Here is a 20,512-nt window from a genome sequence, read left to right as displayed (position 1 = left end):
CCCTTGACAAAGAAATGTACCAATCTCCAATGACAGAATATTTAATCGAGGAAAGGTCTCATTAACAGATGTTAATTAATCTCCTTAACAGATGTTAAGGAGAACTACAAACCACTGCTCAACGAAATAAAAGAGAATACAAACAAATGGAACAACATTCCATGCTCATGGGTTGGAAGAATCAATATCGTGAAAATGGCCATACTGCCCAAGGTAATTTATAGATTCAATGCCATCCCCATCAAGCTACCAATGACTTTCTTCACAGAATTGGAAAAAACTACTTTAAAGTTCATATGGAACAAAAAAGAGCCCGCATCACAAAGTCAATCCTAAGCCAAAAGAACAAAGCCAGAGGCATCATGCTACCTGACTTCAAACTATACTACAAGGCTACAATAACCAAAACAGCATGGTACTGGTACCAAAACAGAGATATAGATCAATCGAACAGAACAGAGTCCTCAGAAATAACGCCACATATCTACAACCATCTGATCTTTGACAAACCTGACAAAAACAAGCAGTGGGGAAAGGATTCCCTATTTAATAAATGGTGCTGGGAAAACTGGCTAGTCTATGTAGAAAGCTGAAACTGGATCCCTTCCTTACACCTTATACAAAAATTAATTCAAGATGGATGAAAGACTTACATGTTAGAACTAAAACCATAAAAACCCTAGAAGAAAACCTAGGCAATACCATTCAGGACATAGGCATGGGCAAGGACTTCATGTCTAAAACACCAAAAGCAATGGCAACAAAAGCCAAAATTGACAAACAGGATCTAATTAAACTAAAGAGCTTCTGCACAGCAAAAGAAACTACCATCAGACTGAACAGGCAACCTACGAAATGGGAGAAAATTTTCGCAACCTACTCATCTGACAAAGGGCAAATATCCAGAATCTACAATGAACTCAAATAAATTTACAAGAAAAAAACAAACAACCCCATCAAAAAGTGGGCGGAGGATATGAACAGACACTTCTCAAAAGAAGACATTTATGCAGCCAAAAAACACATGAAAAAATGCTCATCATCACTGGCCATCAGAGAAATGCAAATCAAAACCACGATGAGATACCATCTCACACCAGTTAGAATGGTGATCATTAAAAAGTCAGGAAACAACAGGTGCTGGAGAGGATGTGGAGAAATAGGAACACTTTTACACTGTTGGTGGGACTCTAAACTAGTTCAACCATTGTGGATGTCAGTGTGGCGATTCCTCAGGGATCTAGAACTAGAAATACCATTTGACCCAGCCATCCCATTACTGGGTATATACTCAAAGGACTATAAATCATGCTGCTATAAAGACACATGGACACGTATGTTTATTGCGGCACCATTCACAATAGCAAAGACTTGGAACCAACCCAAATGCCCAACAACGATAGACTGGATTAAGAAAATGTGGCACATATACACCATGGAATACTATGCAGCCATAAAACATGATGAAACTGGAAACCATCATTCTCAGCAAACTATCGCAAGGACAAAAAACCAAACACCGCATGTTCTCACTCATAGGTGGGAATTGAACAATGAGAACACATGGACACAGGAAGGGGAACATCACACCCCGGGGACTGTTGTGGGGTGGGGGGAGGGGGGAGGGATAGCATTTGGAGATATACCCAATGCTAAGTGACGAGTTAATGGGTGCAGCACACCAACATGGTACATGTATACATATGTAACAAACCTGCACATTGTACACATGTACCCTAAAACTTAAAGTATAATAATAAAATAAAATAAAATAAACAGTTAATGAATGGAGTTCTGCAGGCTTTGCTTTAAAGAACAGATCTACAGTATTTTAATGGGGAATGTAATCTCAGTGTCATCTCTGAGGCATGTTTACTGCTATATCTCTATCGAGCACCTGAAGTAGTGCCTGGAACAGAGGAATGAGTCAGGGTGTGGTGACTGGACTGGATGGCACTTTCAAAGCACTGGACCTGTCCCACGATGGGGCTGTGAGTTTCCCGTCCCTCTACCTATAAGGTATCTAAAAGGTTTAGCCTTGCGTGTGGTAGATGTGCTTTGAAGGGGGTTTAGGAGACAGTCTAGGAGATGACCCTTAAGTAACCTGCCTACAATCTCCTTTACACTCAGGTGATCAGTGAAGTTTTTTTCAGGGACAATGTAAGACAGTAGTTCTGCTGGTATCACTGACTACGTATTAGAATCACCTATGAACTCTTAAACACTAGTGTCCATAGGCCCTATTCTCAGGATTTTGATTGAATTAATGTAGGCTGACACCTATTCATCTGTTCTTAATGCTTTCTGAGTAATCCTAAAGTGCAGTGAAGGTGGACAACCACTAATGTGGAAAAAAACAAAACAAAACAAAAACACTCCAATATGCAATACAACTTCACAGCTAGCTCAGAACTAGTTCTCTGCAGGTCTCATAATTTATAATAATTTCTGCTTGGAAGCCAGAAGGCCCGTTCCTTTATTGTCACCATAGCTGAAAAGCATAATCTTCAAGGCCTGATTCATCCTTACCTCCTCCAGGAAGCCTTCTCTGCCTGTTCCAGCCTATTTTCCTGTCCCCTTATTGTACTTCCTGCCAGTGCTTGCATCCCTGCTTTGACTCATATCCCTTTGGCCCTTCTCTCATATCCCTTGTGCCCTTCTCCTTTCCTTTCCTGAGCCTCCACCACACTCCAAATTGAATACTCTAAAAGGTTTAGGGCCTGCATGTGGTAGAGGTGCTTTGAAAGGGTTTTTTAGGAGACAGTCTAGGAGATGACCCATCCTGTGCATGTCTACTCACCAAACCCTGTTTTATAATTGCCTGCCCATTTGTATGTCTCTCAATGAAACTGTGCACACCCCGAGAGGAAGAACTGTGACATATTTACCTTGGCAACCACAGCACTTAGTGCATGCAATAGAGTAAACACGATTGCACAGATGGATGGAAGGAAGGATGAATGAGTGGACAGATGGATGAATGAAGGAGTAGTACTCTTTGTGGGGCTTAACTGCACTGTCTGAATTGATTAGTGTCTCTACTACATTTCTCATGTGTCTCTATTACATCTATGTAACTTGGGAAAGAATATTTCCTAGTAATCGCTTTTTCCCATCCATAAATTTTATCTGCCAGCTGACTGACTCACAGCCTGAAAGGAGCTTGTTTATTATAGTTTTCTGTAACAAAAGACCAAATCTTAACGTCACATTACAAGATTAGAAAAGGTCTTATCATTTACTGAACCCTTACTGGGTCCTGGGGGCTTTAAATACATTATCTCTTTATGTCAACTCCTCCTATTTGTCAGTTGTAGAATCTGAGACTCAGAGTTTAAAGTAACTTGCTCCAAACCACACTCAGCAGTAGTTGAGATTCAAGCCTAGGTTCTTTCCCACAGAGGCTCATTTCTTCTCCTGTCCCAGTTTCTGTCCCTCAAGTAGAGACTACAGGGGTACTAACATTAAATACTTCAACACAAGGTCAGTCTAGAAGCTCCACGACGACCCAAACCCGACAGACCTGGACCTTAACAGTGTTCTGAGGATCCTGCACATGCTCCAGGGTTGCATCAACATCCAGGGCAACCACCAACCCAGAGGTAAACCGCAAAGGGTTGTCTGACTCGCCCGCTGGCTCAATGATGGTGGCTGAGGCTTTGTGGATCTGTAAGCAAGAGGAAAATCCTCTGATTCTAAAGCCAGGTCATTCCTGGACAAGAAAACACATCTTTTTTCTGTCTCCTTATCTAATGAGTGGGCATGTGGGAGCCACTCAGAGGAAGAGCCTAGCCCAGCTGCTCCATTGGTCAAAGAAGATCACCAAGGTAAAGATTTTTGACCGTCTGGACAGATTTGGCCTACAGGGGCCAAATAGACCCTGACCTGCTCTGGAAGTGGGAGATGCAGAAAGGCACTCTGTCGCAGCATGGTCTGTAGAATTTTGACCACTTCTGCAGGTTTGGATGTCATGAATCGGGGCATAAGGTCAAGGAGTTTGTCCACAAAGCTGTCCTGCAAGTGGGGCAAATCAGCGATGAAATACCTGGAGGAACAAACAGAAGCAACTGACTCATTCAACTGTGCACTCATTCACCACAGGCTGGGCCCCAGACACCTACCAAACCCTGAAGTAGGAAGAATGATGAAGTGAGAGGAGCTTGCAGTTTACGACCAAGATAGACTGGTACCTATACAATCATGCCTCAGTCACATGGTCATCAGAAAGGCCTCTGTTTATTGATAACCATTATGTGCCAGGCATACTCTTAAGTGTTTTACATGATCTTATTTAACTCCCAGCAATCCTATGCATCATTAGAATTTTTATTTTCATATTATAGATTCATTAATTATTTTAACAAATACATTTTTAAGACCTCCGAAGCACCAAGCACTATTTTAGGTTCTGGAAACACAGTGAACAAAAGAGAACAAAACGATTGCTTCAATGGAGCTTACATTCAAGTGGCAGAAACACTGAGACTCAGAGGGGATGATGCCTCACTGAGGCTCAGAAAAGTTCAGTACGTTACTCCTGGCTCAGACTGATCCAATTTTGGGCCTCGTGCCAGTGGATAGTCAAAAAATATCTCACTGAGGAGGTGATATCTGTGCAGGAACTCAAAGGATGAATTAAGAACATCAGATGAAGAACTTTGGGGATTCAGAGCTATCATCTTCCCAAAAATCTTTTCAACCCCACTGTGCAAAAACAGACTCTCTACTTTAAAGAATCTAAAGCCAAAAGTAAGGCATGAACTTATTTCAGATTCAAAACTAGAATTTATTTTTTATTTTCTTTTTGAGAAGGAGTCTCGCACTATTGCCCGGGCTGGTGTGCAATGGCGTGATCTCGGCTCACTGGAACCTCCGCCTCCTGGGTTCAAGCAATTCTCCTGCCTCAGCCTCCCGAGTAGCTGGGATTACAGCTGCCCACCACCATGCCCTACTAATTTTTTGTATTTTTTAGTAGAGACAGGGTTTCATTATGTTGGCCAGGCTGGTCTCGAACTCCTGACCTCATGATCCACCCGCCTCGGCCTCCCAAAGTGCTGGGATTACAGGCGTGAGCCACCGTGCCCAGCCTCAAAACTAGGATCTTAAAAAGCCAAGCTAGATGGTACAGTTCGCTAGACAGCATTACCTGCTGGTGAAGGTAGCCTTGCAACTCAGCCCTCTAAGAAGCTATCATCACCCCAATGACAAGTACAGAGTCACAAAAACCTCAGGTTTGGTGAACTTCATGAGGGCAGAGACAATGAGCGGAAGAAATGAAACAGACTTCATCAGTGCTTTAAGATCCTATGTCTTCTCCCAGTATTATTCTGCCAGCATACCAGAAGTCTGGCCACTCCCTTGACTCCTATTTCTTCATCAAGCTTTCCATTCAACTACTGCATGTGCTTTAGCAGATTCATTCCATATAAAACTCTGAAAAAATATATGTATTCTACAAAATAAAATTTACCTACAAAATTACAAAACAATTGTTTGTAGATTACAGAGAAATATGCAAGTATAAGTATAAGAATAGGGCCTGGGGCAGTGGTTCACACCTGTAATCCCAATACTTTGGGAGGCAGAGGCAGGAGGATCTCTTGAAGCCAGGAGTTTGAGACCAGCCTGAGCAACACAGCAAGACCCCATCTCTAAAAAAAATATTAAAAATTATCCAGGCATGGTGGCACATGCCTGTAGTCCTAGCTACTCAGGAGTCTGAAGCAGGATGATAGCTTTAGCCCAGGAGTTCGAGGGTGCAGTGAGCTGTGCCAGTCTGGGTGACAGAGTGAGACCCTGTCTCAAAAAATAATAATGAGGTCAGACGCGGTGGTGGCTCATGCCTGTAATCCCAGCACTTTGGGAGGCCAAGGCAGGCAGATCACTTGAGGTCAGGAGTTAGAGACCAGCCTGGCCAACATGATGAAACCCCATCTCTACTAAAAATGCAAAAATTAGCCAGGTGTGGTGGCAGGCACCTGTAGTCCGAACTACTTGGGAGGCTGAGGCAGAAGAATCACTTGAACCCAGGAGGCGGAGGCTGCAGTGAGCCAAGACTGCGCCACTGCACTCCAGCCTGGGTGACAGAGCAAGACTCTGTCTCAAATAAATAAATAAATAAATAAATAAATAAATAAATAAGAATGGTGTGAACGAACAGTGTTGAAAAAAACAGATGACTAATGATTTTTTTCAACAAACGTATTTACACGTTTTCTTCATATTACTTGTGTTTTTATGGCCTAGCCGAGTGCTAAATGCAAGTGATTCCTGGTAGGTTTAGTTTTGAAGCTCCAACTTCAAAGAAGTTTCTATTAATATTAAGGAAAAAAACCAAATTAGTTTTTTTTTTCCTAATTTAAGGTTAACGACATGGCCACAGATGATAGCTTGGCTGCACAAGCTAAACCAAGGAATGTGATTTGTGATTGTTCCTATTGCCTGCAAGTGCTATACTCCGTGTAACCAAGATTTTATAAGCCGGAAGAGTTATAAAATACTTACCTCTGAAAAAAGTCTACTTCCTGTAAAAATTTTTCACACATCCCAAATAAGGGGTAAAGTCTGTAGAAAAGAAACATAAAATAATTTGCTTGTGAAATCTGCAAACTGAGGAGGATCAAAAGTCCCAGAAACCTGAGCCTAAATTAAAGGAAAGTTAGTGTATTTTACACTATAAAAATGATCTCTAAAAGTAACAGAAGACTCCTAATGGACCTGGGGGAAACACCTGTCGGGATCCCAAGACCTGATTAAACCACTGCAGTGCCCATTAAGCTCAAAGAATATTAAAAATCAAAGACTATCACAGGCTACACTTGGCACTAGACTCACTACGAATACAGAAGAGAAGCATAGCATGTGGGCAGTACAGTGTCAAGTTCCCCTTCTTCAGGAGTCCTTGCTTTATTAGCATCTCAGCTAGTATGGTCTCTATACCTATCTGATTTAGATCTCATCTCCTTGCACATGAGCTGTCAGCATTGGGATGAAAGCTCCCAGATAGCTGTGTGGACTGCTGCAAGATCTATCCAGTTTCAAGAATCACTGCACTCAATGAAGCCTACAGCCATTGTATCGGCATCTGGAAACTAGTTCATTTATATTTCCTTCTGGTCTACATGCAATTTACTCAGAGATCATTTTTTCCATAGCGGTATAGCCTACTAAGGTAGTTGATACTGTAAGGGCTCCAAGAAACATACCTAAAAGTTAACTAAATTCCTATGCAAGAGGGGAAAAGGTTTTGCTACTATTTTGCCGACAGACATAGATGGTGTTCCTTCCTCTCTATCTTGAATTACTTGGCCTCACAGTACTTGAGAACATTCCATTTCAGTAAAAAGTTATTGCATACCTAAATAATCCAGGCAACATGCTAGGTCAATATGACTTACTAAGTTTTGACCTTTGTATATTTTCTTCCTATTTCTTGTATGTAATTTCTGCGTGAAATTTCCCACTTGTTTTCTTTAATATATTTTTATTGGAGGAATAAAAGTTCCCACCAAGATAAAACAAATACTCTTTCCTTATGTAAAAATATGTAAGAGAATGATGTCAAAGTTTAGTCTTTTTATTAAAATATAGTCTCCATGAGTAGACTTTGTATTCATCATATATTTCCTAGCACAGGCAGCATTCAATAAGTATTTGCTGAATGAACAAAAAATGGGGCCGGGGGTAGATGGCAAATGGAAACCTACTCTGGAAGCAACATTCATTCTAATTCTTTTCCTGAAAAAAAAAAACAACAAAAAAAAGTAGCACTTGAAAGTTTTTAAACTAATCTTCTACCAGAAATGGAAGTGAAATTTCATAGTGAGGTTACCCACCAAACACCACAAGGAGTGAGAGGGCTAGAAGGGAGAATTCCAGCCAAGCAAGGGCACAAAGGAAAGCAATTTGGCCAAGCAGTGACATTTCCTCATTTGTTTGCCTGATTATATAGAGAATCATCTTGGAGAGACTCCAGGAAGTAAAATACAAAAAGATTTGGGAACTCTCCCCAGACGTCAAAAAAGAGCAGGCATCCTCATCAACAGGCCATATACATGAAGTAGGCCTCTAATACTAAGATCTCCTACTTTTCCTTTGGTGTGAGGGAAGGAAAGCTATCAAAGTGAGGCTCACTCGGGGGCTAACAATCATTAAAGAATACAAATTACCAATTTAAACTAGTCTAGACTTTCATTGTAAGTAGGCAAAGACAATGGAAAATGACTAGGTGTTATAAATGACAATCAGGAGCTGTAAAGGAGACCAAGCAGTCCTCAAAAAGAGGACTTTCTTTCAAGGCAAGAAAGCACAGAAAACTTTTTAAAAAATTCTAATCAACAACCTCGGTGAGAGTTAACAGGGATTTAAAAGGATATTACATTGACAAAGCAAGAGAAACTGCTACAGAAACAGCAGATGACAAGAAGAGAAACTATACAGCAGAAAAAAAAGGAAAAAAATAGTAGAGAAGCACACTTGGAAATAAAACACATAATAATGAAATCAAACTCAACAGTTGAGAACAGCGGAATCAACAACAATGTAAACTGAAATGATAAACTAAAAAGACCATATTAAAGAATTTACTGGCCAGGCACAGTGGCTCATGCTTGTAATTCCAACACTTTGGGAGGCTGAGGCAGGCGGATCACCCGAGATCAGAAGTTCAAGACCAGCCTGACCAAACATGGAGAAACCCTGTCTCTACTAAAAATACAAAATTAGCCGGGTGCAGTGGTGCATGCCTGTAATCCCAGCTACTTGGGAGGCTGAGGCAGGAGAATCGCTTGAACCCGGGAGGTGGAGGTTGCAGGGAGCTGAGATTGTTGAGATTGTGCCATTACACTCCAGCCTGGGCATCAACAGCAAAACTCCGTCTCAAAAAAAAAAAAAAAAAATGAATTTACTCAGAATATAGAATAGAAAAACAAAGAAATTGAAATTACAAAAGAAAAGGTATAGGAAAAATAGATCCAGAAAATCCAACATTTAGTATGACAGACTAGAGTGTATAGAAGAAGTAAAGAAATAATGGAGAAAAAAAAAATCCCTGAGCTAAAAACAGCTGATACTTCAAACTCCCACCGAAGATCAGCAAGAATATTGAAAGAAAACACATACCTAGATATATCCTGGTGAAATTAAAGAAAGAAAGAAAATTTTAAAGGTTTGAGCATGAAAAATAAGCTGTAGGGAAGAGAACCAGACTGACATAAAACATTCAACTGTAACATTAAATACTAAAAGGGAACATAGCAAAGGCAGAGAGTCTCTATGAACCTATTCTGGTTTGGCGGGGGTTGCCCAATAAAATAAATAAATAAAGGCACCATAGCAATATGGAAATATTGGAAAAGAATTCCATTTATGTATGAGAGCAAAGGAATTTAAAAGGCGACAGAGAACAGTGGTGGCAAAGTTGGAGCTAAACTTATAAAGATTATAAGTGGTGGCTCACGTCTGTAATCCTAGCACTTTGGGAGGCCGAGGTGGGAGGATACTTTGAGTTCAGGAGTTCAAGACTGGCCTGGGCAACACAGTGAAACCACGTTTCTATTATTTTTAAAAATAAAAAATATTTTATAAAAAAATTAAAAATAAAAATAAACAAGGATATACAAGGATTATGTACTTATAACTTTAAAAGATTATATTTATAAACATAAAAATTAATATAAGCTACATTATAAAAACATAATCAGCTGAAACAAACCTCCAAGTTATTACTATTATTATTATTTTTTTTTTGAGACAGAGTCTCACTCTGTCACCCAGGCTGGAGTGCAGTGGTGGGATCTCAGCTCATTGCGAGCTCCACCTCCTGGGTTCATGCCATTCTCCTGCCTCAGCCTCCCGAATAGCTGGGATTACAGGCACCTGCCACCACGCCCGGCTAATTTTTTTTTTTATTTTTAGTAGAGCCGGGGTTTCACCATGTTAGCCAGGATGGTCTCGATCTCCTGACCTCGTGATCCACCCGATTCAGCCTCCCAAAGTGCTGGGGTTACAGGCGTTAGCCACCGCACCCAGCCATATTATTGTTATTATTTTTAAGACATACGGTCTTGTTCTGTTGCCCAAGTTGGAGTGCAATGGCATGATCATAGCTCATTGCAGCCTCGAACTCCTGGGCTCAGGGGATCCTCCCACCTCAGCCTCCCAAGTAACTAGGACCACAGGTGCACACCACCCATGTCCAGCTAATTTTTGATTTTTATTTTTTAGAGACAGGGTCTCACTATGTTGCTTAGGCTGGGGTCAAACTCCTGGCTGGGCTCAAGCGATCCTCCTGCTTTCGCCTCCTAAAGTCTGGGATTACAGGCATGAGCCACTGCATCTAGCCCAAATTGCTATTATTATTTTTTGCTCAGTAAGAGACCTTAACTGGCCTGAATAATTATTATTATTATTATTATTATTATTATTATTATTATTATTATTTGAGATGGAGTCTCACTCTGTCACCCAGGCTGGAGTGCAGTGGCACGATTTCGGCTCGCTGCAACCTCCGCCTCCTGGGTTCAAGCAATTTTCTGCCTCAACCTCCCGAGTAGCTGGGATTACAGATGCCCACCACCACGCCTGGCTAATTTTTTGTGTTTTTAGTAGAGATGGGGTTTCACCATCTTGGCCAGGCTGGTCTTGAACTCCTGACCTCGTGATCCACCTGTCTTGGCCTCCCAAAGTGATGGGATTACAGGCGTGAGCCACTGCGCCCGGCCAACTGGCCCAAATTACTTAAGCAGTAAGAGACAAACAAAAGCATACTAAAATCTTCATCTTCATCTTAGATCATCTTGATCTCTTAGATCACCTTGATCTTAGAGAGGTGACCATAAATTCTGTTTAACTTTTTATGCTGATAAATATAAGTTCAATATGTTCATTAAAAATATAAGTAATAACAGTATTACTGAAACTAATATTAGTTAACATGTATCAAGTATTTATAATGGATGTGACAGACACTATTTTAAAGGCTTTGCATATAATAATCCAGCCAGGCACAGTAGCTCACGCCTGGAATCCCAGCACTTTGGGAGGCCAAGGCAGGTGGATCACTTGAGGCCAGGAGTTTGAGACCAGCATGGCCAACATGGTGAAACCCCATCTCTCCTAAAAATAAAAAAATTAGCTGAGTGTGGTGACATGTGCCTGTAGTCCCAGCTACTTGGGAGGCTGAGGCATGAGAGTTGCTTGGACCCGGGAACCAGAGGTTGCAGTGAGTTGAGATCGCGCCACTGCACTCCAGCCTGGGTGATAGAACAAGACTCTGTCTCATAAATAAATAAAATAAATAAATGGTTTTGCATATAATAATTCAATAACCCTTACAATAACCCTGTGAGGAAGAGATAGGTACTACTATTATCTCAGTTTAACTTATGGGAACAAACTGAGGCCAAGAAGTGTTAAGTAACTTGTCCAAGGGTTACTCAGTTTGCAAATGGTAAAGTCAAGATGTGAACCCAAGCAGTGTGACACCACAGCCCTCTTAACCAGTATGTTCTACTGCCTCTCACTTGAAGTGTTTAGAATTACGGTGCATAACTTTCAAACCCCTAGAGGACAAAAGAAAACAATCTAGCAAAACTTAAGAAAGAAAAAAAAGAAAAAAACAGGAATGCATACAAATGAAAAATATAGGCTGGGCTCGGTGGCTCACGCCTGTAATCCCAGCACTTTGGGAGGCCGAGTCGGGTGGGTCACCTGAGTTCAGGAGTTCGAGACCAGCCTGGCTAACATGGTGAAACCCGTCTCTACTGAAAATACAAAATTAGCCGGGCATGGTGTTGCATGCCTGTAATCCCAGCTACTTGGGAGGCTGAGGCAGGAGAATCGCTTGAACCCAGGAGGCAGAGGTTGCAGTGAGCTGAGATTGGACCACTGCACTCCAGCCTGGGTGACAGAGCGAGACTTTGTCTAAAAGAAAAAAAAAAAGAAAAATATAAAATATTATAGCATGAGTAAAGACCTAAAAACATTAGTATCTTTATATAATGACACGACAAGATAAGCATATTATAATGTTGGGTGAAAGGAATAGGAGGCAGAACAGCAAAGTATGGTATGATCCCCTTTATGTTATTGTACACATCTTTATAATCTATGTTTATATGGTTTGGGAAAATCTGGAAGTATACACATGAAATGTTGGCAGCTGTTTTCGAAGTGGCAGATTACCAGAGAACCTTCACTTACCCTGTAATATTTTAATTTTTGTAACAATTATATATAAACTAAAAAAAATCTTTTTTAAAAAACAGTATAGATGCCATCACAAGCACTTTTGTTTTTTCAGCTATAACTGGCACATAGTAGGGATTAAACATTTGTTAAATGAATATATGAATATCTTTTTTTTTTTTTTTTATAAAGATGGAGTCTTGCTCTGTTGCCCAGGCTGGAGTGCAGTGATGTGATTTCGGCTCACTGCAACCTCCGCCTCCCGAGTTCTAGAGATTCTCCTGCCTCAGCCTCCCGAGTAGCTGGGACTACTGGTGCATGCCACCACGCCCAGCTAATTTTATGTATTTTTAGTAGAGACAGGGTTTCACCATGTTAGCTAGGATGCTCTTGATCTCCTGACCTCATGATCTGCCCACCTTGGCCTACCAAAGTGCTGGGATTACAGGTGTGAGCCACCACACCCGGCCACATATGAGTATCTTTAAGATTAAATGATTCTTTGACTTTATGAGGTCACTATCAAGATAAGTGAAGAAATAAAATATTTTATTTTTCAGGATGTCATTTCTGACCTAGTATGTTTCTGTGTTTAAACATTCATATTTATATCTCTATGCCACTTTTTTTTTGACACAGCAGCTGGACTGAGCATCAAACATGTCTGTGAGCTGGCAATGAGTCACCTAAGTACTTTTTTGTATCAAATCTATGATGCCATCATTCTTAAGATGCACCTTTATTTTATGAAATAGTAAGAAACAAAAAACACTATGGGACACCATCAAAATATCTGATTTCAGAGAAGTTACAATAATAAAAAATGTGTATCTTGGAATCAATGAAATGTGGCAATTCCAGTTATCTGAAAGTCTTACAGCTATAATTACACTGAGCTCTTATTACGTATCAAGTACCATGCTAAGTGTTTTTATATTGTATTATCTCATTTATTCTTCATAGAAATGCCATGAGGTAGATGCTGTCTTCATTTTCATTTTGTACAGGGAAACAAGGTACAGAAAGGTTCATAACCAAACAACTAGTAAGTAGAAAAGACAAGATTTGAACAAAGTAGTCTGACTTCCCAGTACATCCTCTTAATTTATCCTTATTGCCTGAGAAAAAGCTTATTAGTCCCTTCAGAACAGAAAAAGTGGTCCCTGGCACTAAATTCTTGAGGAAATCTATCAAGCAGGAGGATACAGAATGTCCTTACTGCCAGATAAAGTCCAGTGTTGTGCTATATGTAATGGAGAGTCACCAGAGGGTTTTTAGCAAGGGAGACACACAATTGGATTTCCAAGGGTCTAATCTGATCCAACAACAGAATTTGTAATATCTGAAAAAAATGAATAGATCACACATTCCTTAGCTAGTCTTTCCTAAATTTCATTTTACTTATCATTAACTTTCGTGTGATGTCTGAATGCATTTGAAGTATCTTTGAAAGGAACATGCCACATATTTTGGCCAACCACACATCTTACCCTCGTGTAGTTTGTGCTGTTATTATAAGTTGCAAAGCTTTGGCCTGCAGCCTTATGTGATGTATAATCACCACCTGCTTATTCTCCACACCACTCTACATGAATTCCATTTTGTAGGTCTCTTCCATAATCTATAAAGAAAAGATAATTAACAATCAATAAAAATATCATAGTCTTACTCGAGAGCAGCATAGAATTCTACTGTTAAATGACCTTAGGTGAAACTCTTAACTGAGATTTTACATCCCTATGCTTTTAAGTGTTGAAAGAAATTAGTATAGTATGCCTTGTAAAAAGAGAATAAATTATTTTGCCTATTTAAAAAGAAGACTGACCTGGTAATAAAATCATCTTAGTTGATGATGTGAAGATAAGACAGTTTAATCACTAAGCAAACTGAAAAGCACTGAAAGCACTGCTTCTTACCCTAAATGAAGCCCACTCTGCTGTGGGAACAAATATATATATATTATGTATGGAAACCCAATCCCCACAAAGTCCTCAAGAATTAAGCATCAGGAACTATTAACCATATGTTAGTTATCCTGACAGACTGTTCCATGGGCCTGGTCTGAGGGAGTTTGGGACGGAAATAAGTGCAAGAGAACATTGTCTATGACCCCAGATCAAGTCCCCGATCTTGCTTGGTTCTATCCAAATAAGCGATTTTCATCAAAATGATGCTTCTCTTTTTCTTCTGTGCTTGCCTCCCAGTGAACACTCTAGGGTCACGGAAATGACTCCAGACTCTCTTACAATTGGCAATAAGACAAGTTAAATTACATGAGTGTCTCAATCCCTTTCTGTAAACAGGGAAGAAACAGTACCAATATCATGAAGTTTCAAGTATCAAAAGGAGCATGCAATGTGTTTATCACAGTATCTGGTATACAGCAATGGTAATTCCTTTCCTCTTTTCCTTCCAAATTATTGCTCCCTGGTCCCATCCTTCCAATGTGGCTCAATTATCGGGTTCTAGTCATTAAATGCTACTCTTCTACAATAAGCCACATACCAGGTCTGAGAAAGAGTCTGGATCAGACAAGAGTTCAGCACTGTAGTAGAAAACAGATTCTGGGTATCAGAGGATCTGGTCTTAAGTCCTGACTGTATTACCTATAGCTCTATGAATTTAACCTTGCTGAGCCTTAACTGCCTCATCTCTAAAATAGACTTAATACTTATTCCTATCTAATGGGATTATTATGAGGGTTAATTAAGCTAATAGACTTGAAATCATTTAGTGAACTGTAATGTAACAATAACAATCACCATCATTAGCTTCCTCCTGGGTCATTTACAGACTCCCTATCTGGAAGACTTGACCTGCAAGAGATCACCAAGTGTCAATACTTAGGTGCAAAGGGGAACGGCTCAAAGCTAAAAAGAAATAAACTAGAGACAAATAAAATTAAAGCCTACTTAATGAACTACCCAGGACCTTTTAATGTTGAAGAGATGGTACAGGCTAAAGATATAAACAACCTTAACTGAGTTGGGCTACATTTTCAGAAGAAAGATTCATGACAGTAGCGACAGCGTTTCACCATGTTGGCCAGGCTGGTCTCAAACTCCTAACCTTAAGTGATGCGCCCATCTCAGCCTCCCAAAGTGCTGGGATTACAGGTGTGAGCCACCGCACCTGGCCCAACTGCCACATTTTATAGAAGAGAAAAAATCCAGGGAATTTAAGTAACTTGCTCAATATCACTCAGCAAATCAGAGGAAGACCTGGGACTAGGACCCAGGTCCCCTGAGTCCACAGTGAGTGCTGCGTCCCCTAGTTATGCTCCTTCTCATATCACTAACTTCTGTCATAGCCTAAAATTAGGGAGGCCACAGCAGAGGTATAGAGCTACAGGAAGGCCTCTGGCTCCGCCTTGGACCAGACAATTCCTGGACACAGACCTATTTGAAGGGAAGGTCTGAATAAGCTTACCTGTGTTGCTGCTGCTGAGGCCAAATCACTCTGCTTCAAATACAAAGGGGCAGCTACATGCCATGACTTTTCCTGCAAGGCCTACACAGACAAATCAGGAGGGAACAGAATACTGACGTCACAAAGACTGGCATATCATTTGGAATTTACATTTTTGTTTTCCTTTGAAAGTCTACCATGAACAGGACTTCTCAATTAATCTTATTCTTTTAACCCAATAAGCTGTATCTATTATGGAGAAAGATGAGACCAATGGTTTGGGCTAAATGAATTCCCACCCATTTGATCCAATTCTTGGCCCAAAGGCTCTGTGTCTCAGATCAGTGCTTCTGGAAGCAGAGGACAGGAACCACGAAACCTTCACCAGAATGCGCAGGCAAGCCAGCTTCCGGGCTCTAGGCTCTCCTTGTTCCCAGAGCCACTGGACTAACCCAAGCCACCTAGATACTTCTTCCTTGACTGTGGTTCTTTTTTCTTTTCCCCTATGCTCATTATGTTATAAGCCCCAACCACTTCACCAACATATTCAACTAGAAATCAAGCAGCTTTCCTAGATTTCTCCCTCTTTCAATCTTCTACATTCAAAACCACCACTAAGAGCCACGATTTTACCTTCCATCTCTCTCCTCACCTATCCATCCACATGACCTCATCTCTTGCACAAACTTCTGTGACAGCCTCTTATTTTCTCAGTCCTTCTGAATTACAGATGTAATCAAATGACATTACAGAAAACCTAGACTAACACTGTCCAATAGAAATATAACATGAGCTATATATAATTTTAAATATTCTCATAGCCACAGTTTTTAAATTACAAAGATGTAAGTTAATTTTGAAGATACAAAGACTAAGTTAATTTTTTAAAAAAGTTTATTTAACCCAATATATCCAAGATATTGACATTTCACCATGCAGTATTTTTAAAATTATTAATTAGATAGTTTACATTTTCTTTTCATACTAAGTCTGAGAAATCCAGTGTGTATTTTGCACTTAATAACACATCTCAGTTTGGACTAACAACTTTTCAAGTGCTCAAGAGTCCCATGTATCTGGTGGCTATCAAACAGTGGTAGGTCTAAACTATAGATAAACTATAGGAATTTCTGGAATATTTACTTCTAATCATTTCTTGTATGCATGTTTTTTTGACAGTTGTAGTCAGAAAGCAGAATTAAGTTTGGGGATTAGATCATAATCCCAAAACATACAATCACAAATGTTGAAATCCTGACATCCAAATTCTGGGGAAGTGATTAGTGTGTTTTGGGTTGCATGCAGGATAGTTGCATCATGTTAGTTGTATCATGTTAGGCACAACTATTACCATGTTATTGTCTTTATTTGGAAATTAAATATGGCTTAAGGAGATGTGTATGAGTGCCAAGCTGACAAGGGGTGGACTTGTGGACCTAATTTTAGGTATCAGCTTGACCAGATTAAGGAATATCAGAAACCTGGTAAAACATTATTTTGTTTTACACATTGAGGGTGTGTCTATGAGAGTGTTTCCAGAAGAGATTAGTGTATAAATCTGAGTGTACTAGGTGGAGACTATCTGCCCTCAATATTGGCGGGCACCATCCAATCAGCCAGTGGCCAGGAGAGAACAAATACTTAAGACAAAATGGGCTGGGAGCGGTGGCTCATGCCTGTAATCCTAGCACTTTGGAAGGTCGAGGTGGGTGGATGACCTGAGGTCAGGAGTTCGAGGCCAGCCTGACCAACATGGCAAAACCCTGTCTCTGCTAAAAATACAAAAATTAGCCAGGCGTGGTGGTGCACACCTGTAATCCCAGCTACTTGGGAGGCTGAGACAGGAGAATTGCTTGAACCCAAGAGGCAGAGGTTGCAGCAGTGAGCCGAGATCACGCCACTGTATTCAGCCTGGGTGATAAGCTGAGACTCTGTCTCAAAAAAAAAAAAAAAAAAAAAAAGGCAAAATAGCAAAACGGACTCTCTGGGTTCTGTTGCTTGGATAACAGAAATCTGACTCCATGAAAGTGCATTATCACAATACTGACTTTGCGTATAAGCATTGAGTGTGTACATAAAATGTTGAAACTTCCTCGATAAATGAGATATCCTTTTCGTACATCTGCATTTGTGAAAGATAAAATTTCTTGAGATCTCAGCTCTTTGGGTGACTGCATATGCAGTGGTGACCCAGCACAGTTTCCATCAATCTCATCAAAAGACTTGAGGTTGTTGGGCACAGTATTTCAGATGACCAGAGTTAAAAAGCTGGGTATACACAATTAACAACCAAAGTGATATGCATTTATACCTTTCTCTTTACGACCAATTTCTTTATAAATATGGCTCATCTGCTCATAACTGTTAGACCCACCCAAATGTTATTAGTAACCTGAGTGTTTATGCTTGCAAAAATGTATGTTATTATTGTCTGTTTTATTATATTAGGTGGTGTATAAATTATTCTGTTGTGTTTTTATGTTTCTCAAATAAGTTCCCCTTTAAAAAATAAATATCTTTAAATTTTTTAAATTATTTCTTCCATAATTATATTTTGGGGATTTTGATATTTTCTGGGCTGTGGTTTTGGGATTTTAGACTTTAGGGATTTTAGTCTTTTGGAATTTAAACAGTTTAGGACTATGATGTTCTGGACTATCTTTTGGGATTATGATTGGCTCCCCTTCTTTTCGGTACATAACATTACACCCTAAGTATTTTGTCATGCTGTTGTATAATTCTTCATAAAGAATTACTGACTACAGAATATACTGCTAGGTAGCTGTACCAAAATTTATTTAGCTTTTTTCCTGTTATTAAACACACTTGCCTTGGGTTCTGGCTCTGGGCCCCTTACCTACACTGTCACTCCTTGTCATTGAATAACCAACAATTATGTGTTCTTTTTGGGAGTAATCACTTCTCTTTCCTCACCATATTTTGCTACTATAGAAAAGTGGATTCTTCTCCATGGCCTCCTTGAATTCCTGGGGTTTCACAGAGGCTTGGAAAAGCCAAACAACTTTGCAAAGGGGCATGAAGGAACTTCTTGGAGTGATGAAAATGTTCTACGACTTTAAAGAACAGATGTTCTTTAAAAAAAAAATTTAGTTTTTTTGAATAGTTAATACATCCCTCACTCATGAGTGCCCTCACTCATCCTAATATATAAAATTAAAAAACTAAAAACAGGTTCTTTGTAACTATTTCTGTTGTGTACTAATCATCAATCGAGTCATGAATATAAAGAGCTCTTTTAAAAAATATGTTCTAACCACAATCTAATCCAAATATAAACAGACCATAAAACCGTGTGTGAATGTAGACCAACAGAGTCAGAATATCAAGCCTAGTAACCAACACCAGAATTCAGAACAGTCAAGCTGAGTGTAACAGCACTAACTCTGTCAGATGAAGGGATGATTACCCTACCTGATGGTGAATTCCAGCAGCTCCTGGGCTCCCTGAGGGTCCAAGTGCTGAAGACTATACACTCTTTCAAGGCTCTGCTGCAGGAACTGCTGCGAAGGATCCTCTTGAGGTATGATGCTGGGAGAAACAGTTGATGACACCAGTTTTCTACCTGGTAACTAAGCAAACACAGTGGGATTATAGAGTCATGAAGTTTGGTGGCTCAGCTTTTGGTAACACACACACAAACACATAAAAGCACATTAAAAATGTGAGCTAAACAAAACAAAGGGGAAAAAAGGCTAGGAGATTCTATAAATAACATTTCTCCCCTTCCTCAGCAACAATTGGGAGTTAAAGAGAAAGAGACAAAATGCAAACATAGTCTACCCAATACAGCCACAGCTGCCAGGAGAAAAACAGAAAGCTATAATATTTTCTATTGCTAACTGAAATAAATGGGCCAACCATAGGAAGGAGACTAAAAATTAAACTGTTGCTACATCTTTTTTTTTTTAGACAGAGTTTCACTCTTGTTGCCTAGAGTGCAATGGTACCATCTCGGCTCACTGCAACCTCCACCTCCCAGGTTCAAGCGATTCTCTTGCCTCAGCCTCCTGAGTAGCTGGGATTAGAGGTGGCCGCCCCAGACCCAGCTAATTTTGTATTTTTAGTAGAGACAGGGTTTCTCCATGTTGGTCAGGCTGGTCTCGAACTCCTGACCACAGGTGATCCGCCTGCCTCAGCCACCCAGACTGCTGGCATTACAGGCGTGAGCCACTGCACCCGGCCACATTTATCTTTAAAACACTATCTTATCTTTCACTTGAAGGAAGAGTAATGATTTATTACCAAATAAACTTATATAGCATACAATTTTTTCATGAGAATAATTTTTTTTTATTTTTGGCCTAGCCCTTCAGATATACTTATTCTTACTGTTAAAAGTGGTTACCTTTTAAGATGGATGGGGAGGAGAGAGCAAAGAGTATTTCACTTTTCATTTTGTATCTACTTGTTTTTTGTTTTTTTTTTGAGATGGAGTCTCACTCTGTCGCTCAGGCTGGAGTGCAGTGGCGCAATCTTGGCTCATTGCAACCTCTGCCTCCTGGGTTCAAGCAATTCTCCTGTCACAGCTTCCCGAGTAGCTGGGACTACAGGTGCCCACCACCATGCCCAGTTAATTTTTGTATTTTTAGTAGAGATGAGGTTTCACCATGTTGGCCAGGCTGGTCGTGAACTCCTGTCCTCAGATGATCCACCCGCCTCAGCCTCCCAAAATGCTTAGATTATAGGCATGAGCCACCGCACCTGGCCTCATTTTGTATATTACTCCAAATAAAGTGATTTGGAGTCACCCAAGCAGGGATGAGTTAATGCAAATAGAGAGATTGGAAGAGTACCTGGGCCACAGCATTCACGAAGTGTTTGCTATTATTATTATGATCCATTTTTAAATTTTCCTCTTTATATCTCTAGGTTTTAAAAATAGTAAAGGTTTTATTTT

At 40.1% G+C, this 20,512-nt stretch overlaps 1 protein-coding gene across 4 annotated transcripts in view; it reads right to left on the bottom strand.

Moving 5' to 3' along the window:
- The window catches only part of LOC129523663 (integrator complex subunit 4-like protein 2), a 73,676-nt gene that overhangs the window by 7,131 nt on the left and 46,033 nt on the right, over positions 1 to 20,512 (bottom strand). For 2 of the 4 annotated variants that reach the window (XM_055346949.2, XM_063708572.1), the window contains 6 exons: positions 19,027 to 19,184; positions 15,616 to 15,696; positions 13,677 to 13,807; positions 6,505 to 6,564; positions 3,886 to 4,045; positions 3,146 to 3,667 (listed from right to left, as the gene is read on the bottom strand). In XM_055346949.2, the coding sequence (XP_055202924.1) occupies positions 15,669 to 15,696; positions 19,027 to 19,184 (186 nt within the window). In that variant the 3' untranslated portion in view covers positions 3,146 to 3,667; positions 3,886 to 4,045; positions 6,505 to 6,564; positions 13,677 to 13,807; positions 15,616 to 15,668. Of the gene's footprint in view, positions 1 to 3,145; positions 3,668 to 3,885; positions 4,046 to 6,504; positions 6,565 to 13,676; positions 13,808 to 15,615; positions 15,697 to 19,026; positions 19,185 to 20,512 lie in introns of those variants that run through there. The other 2 variants (XM_063708573.1, XM_063708574.1) reach the window with 2 other exon arrangements.

This window comes from Gorilla gorilla, chromosome 6 (assembly GCF_029281585.2).
Source record: "Gorilla gorilla gorilla isolate KB3781 chromosome 6, NHGRI_mGorGor1-v2.1_pri, whole genome shotgun sequence".
In the NCBI taxonomy this organism is placed as follows: Eukaryota; Metazoa; Chordata; class Mammalia; order Primates; family Hominidae; genus Gorilla; species Gorilla gorilla.
This window is presented reverse-complemented; position numbering and strand designations above follow the sequence as displayed.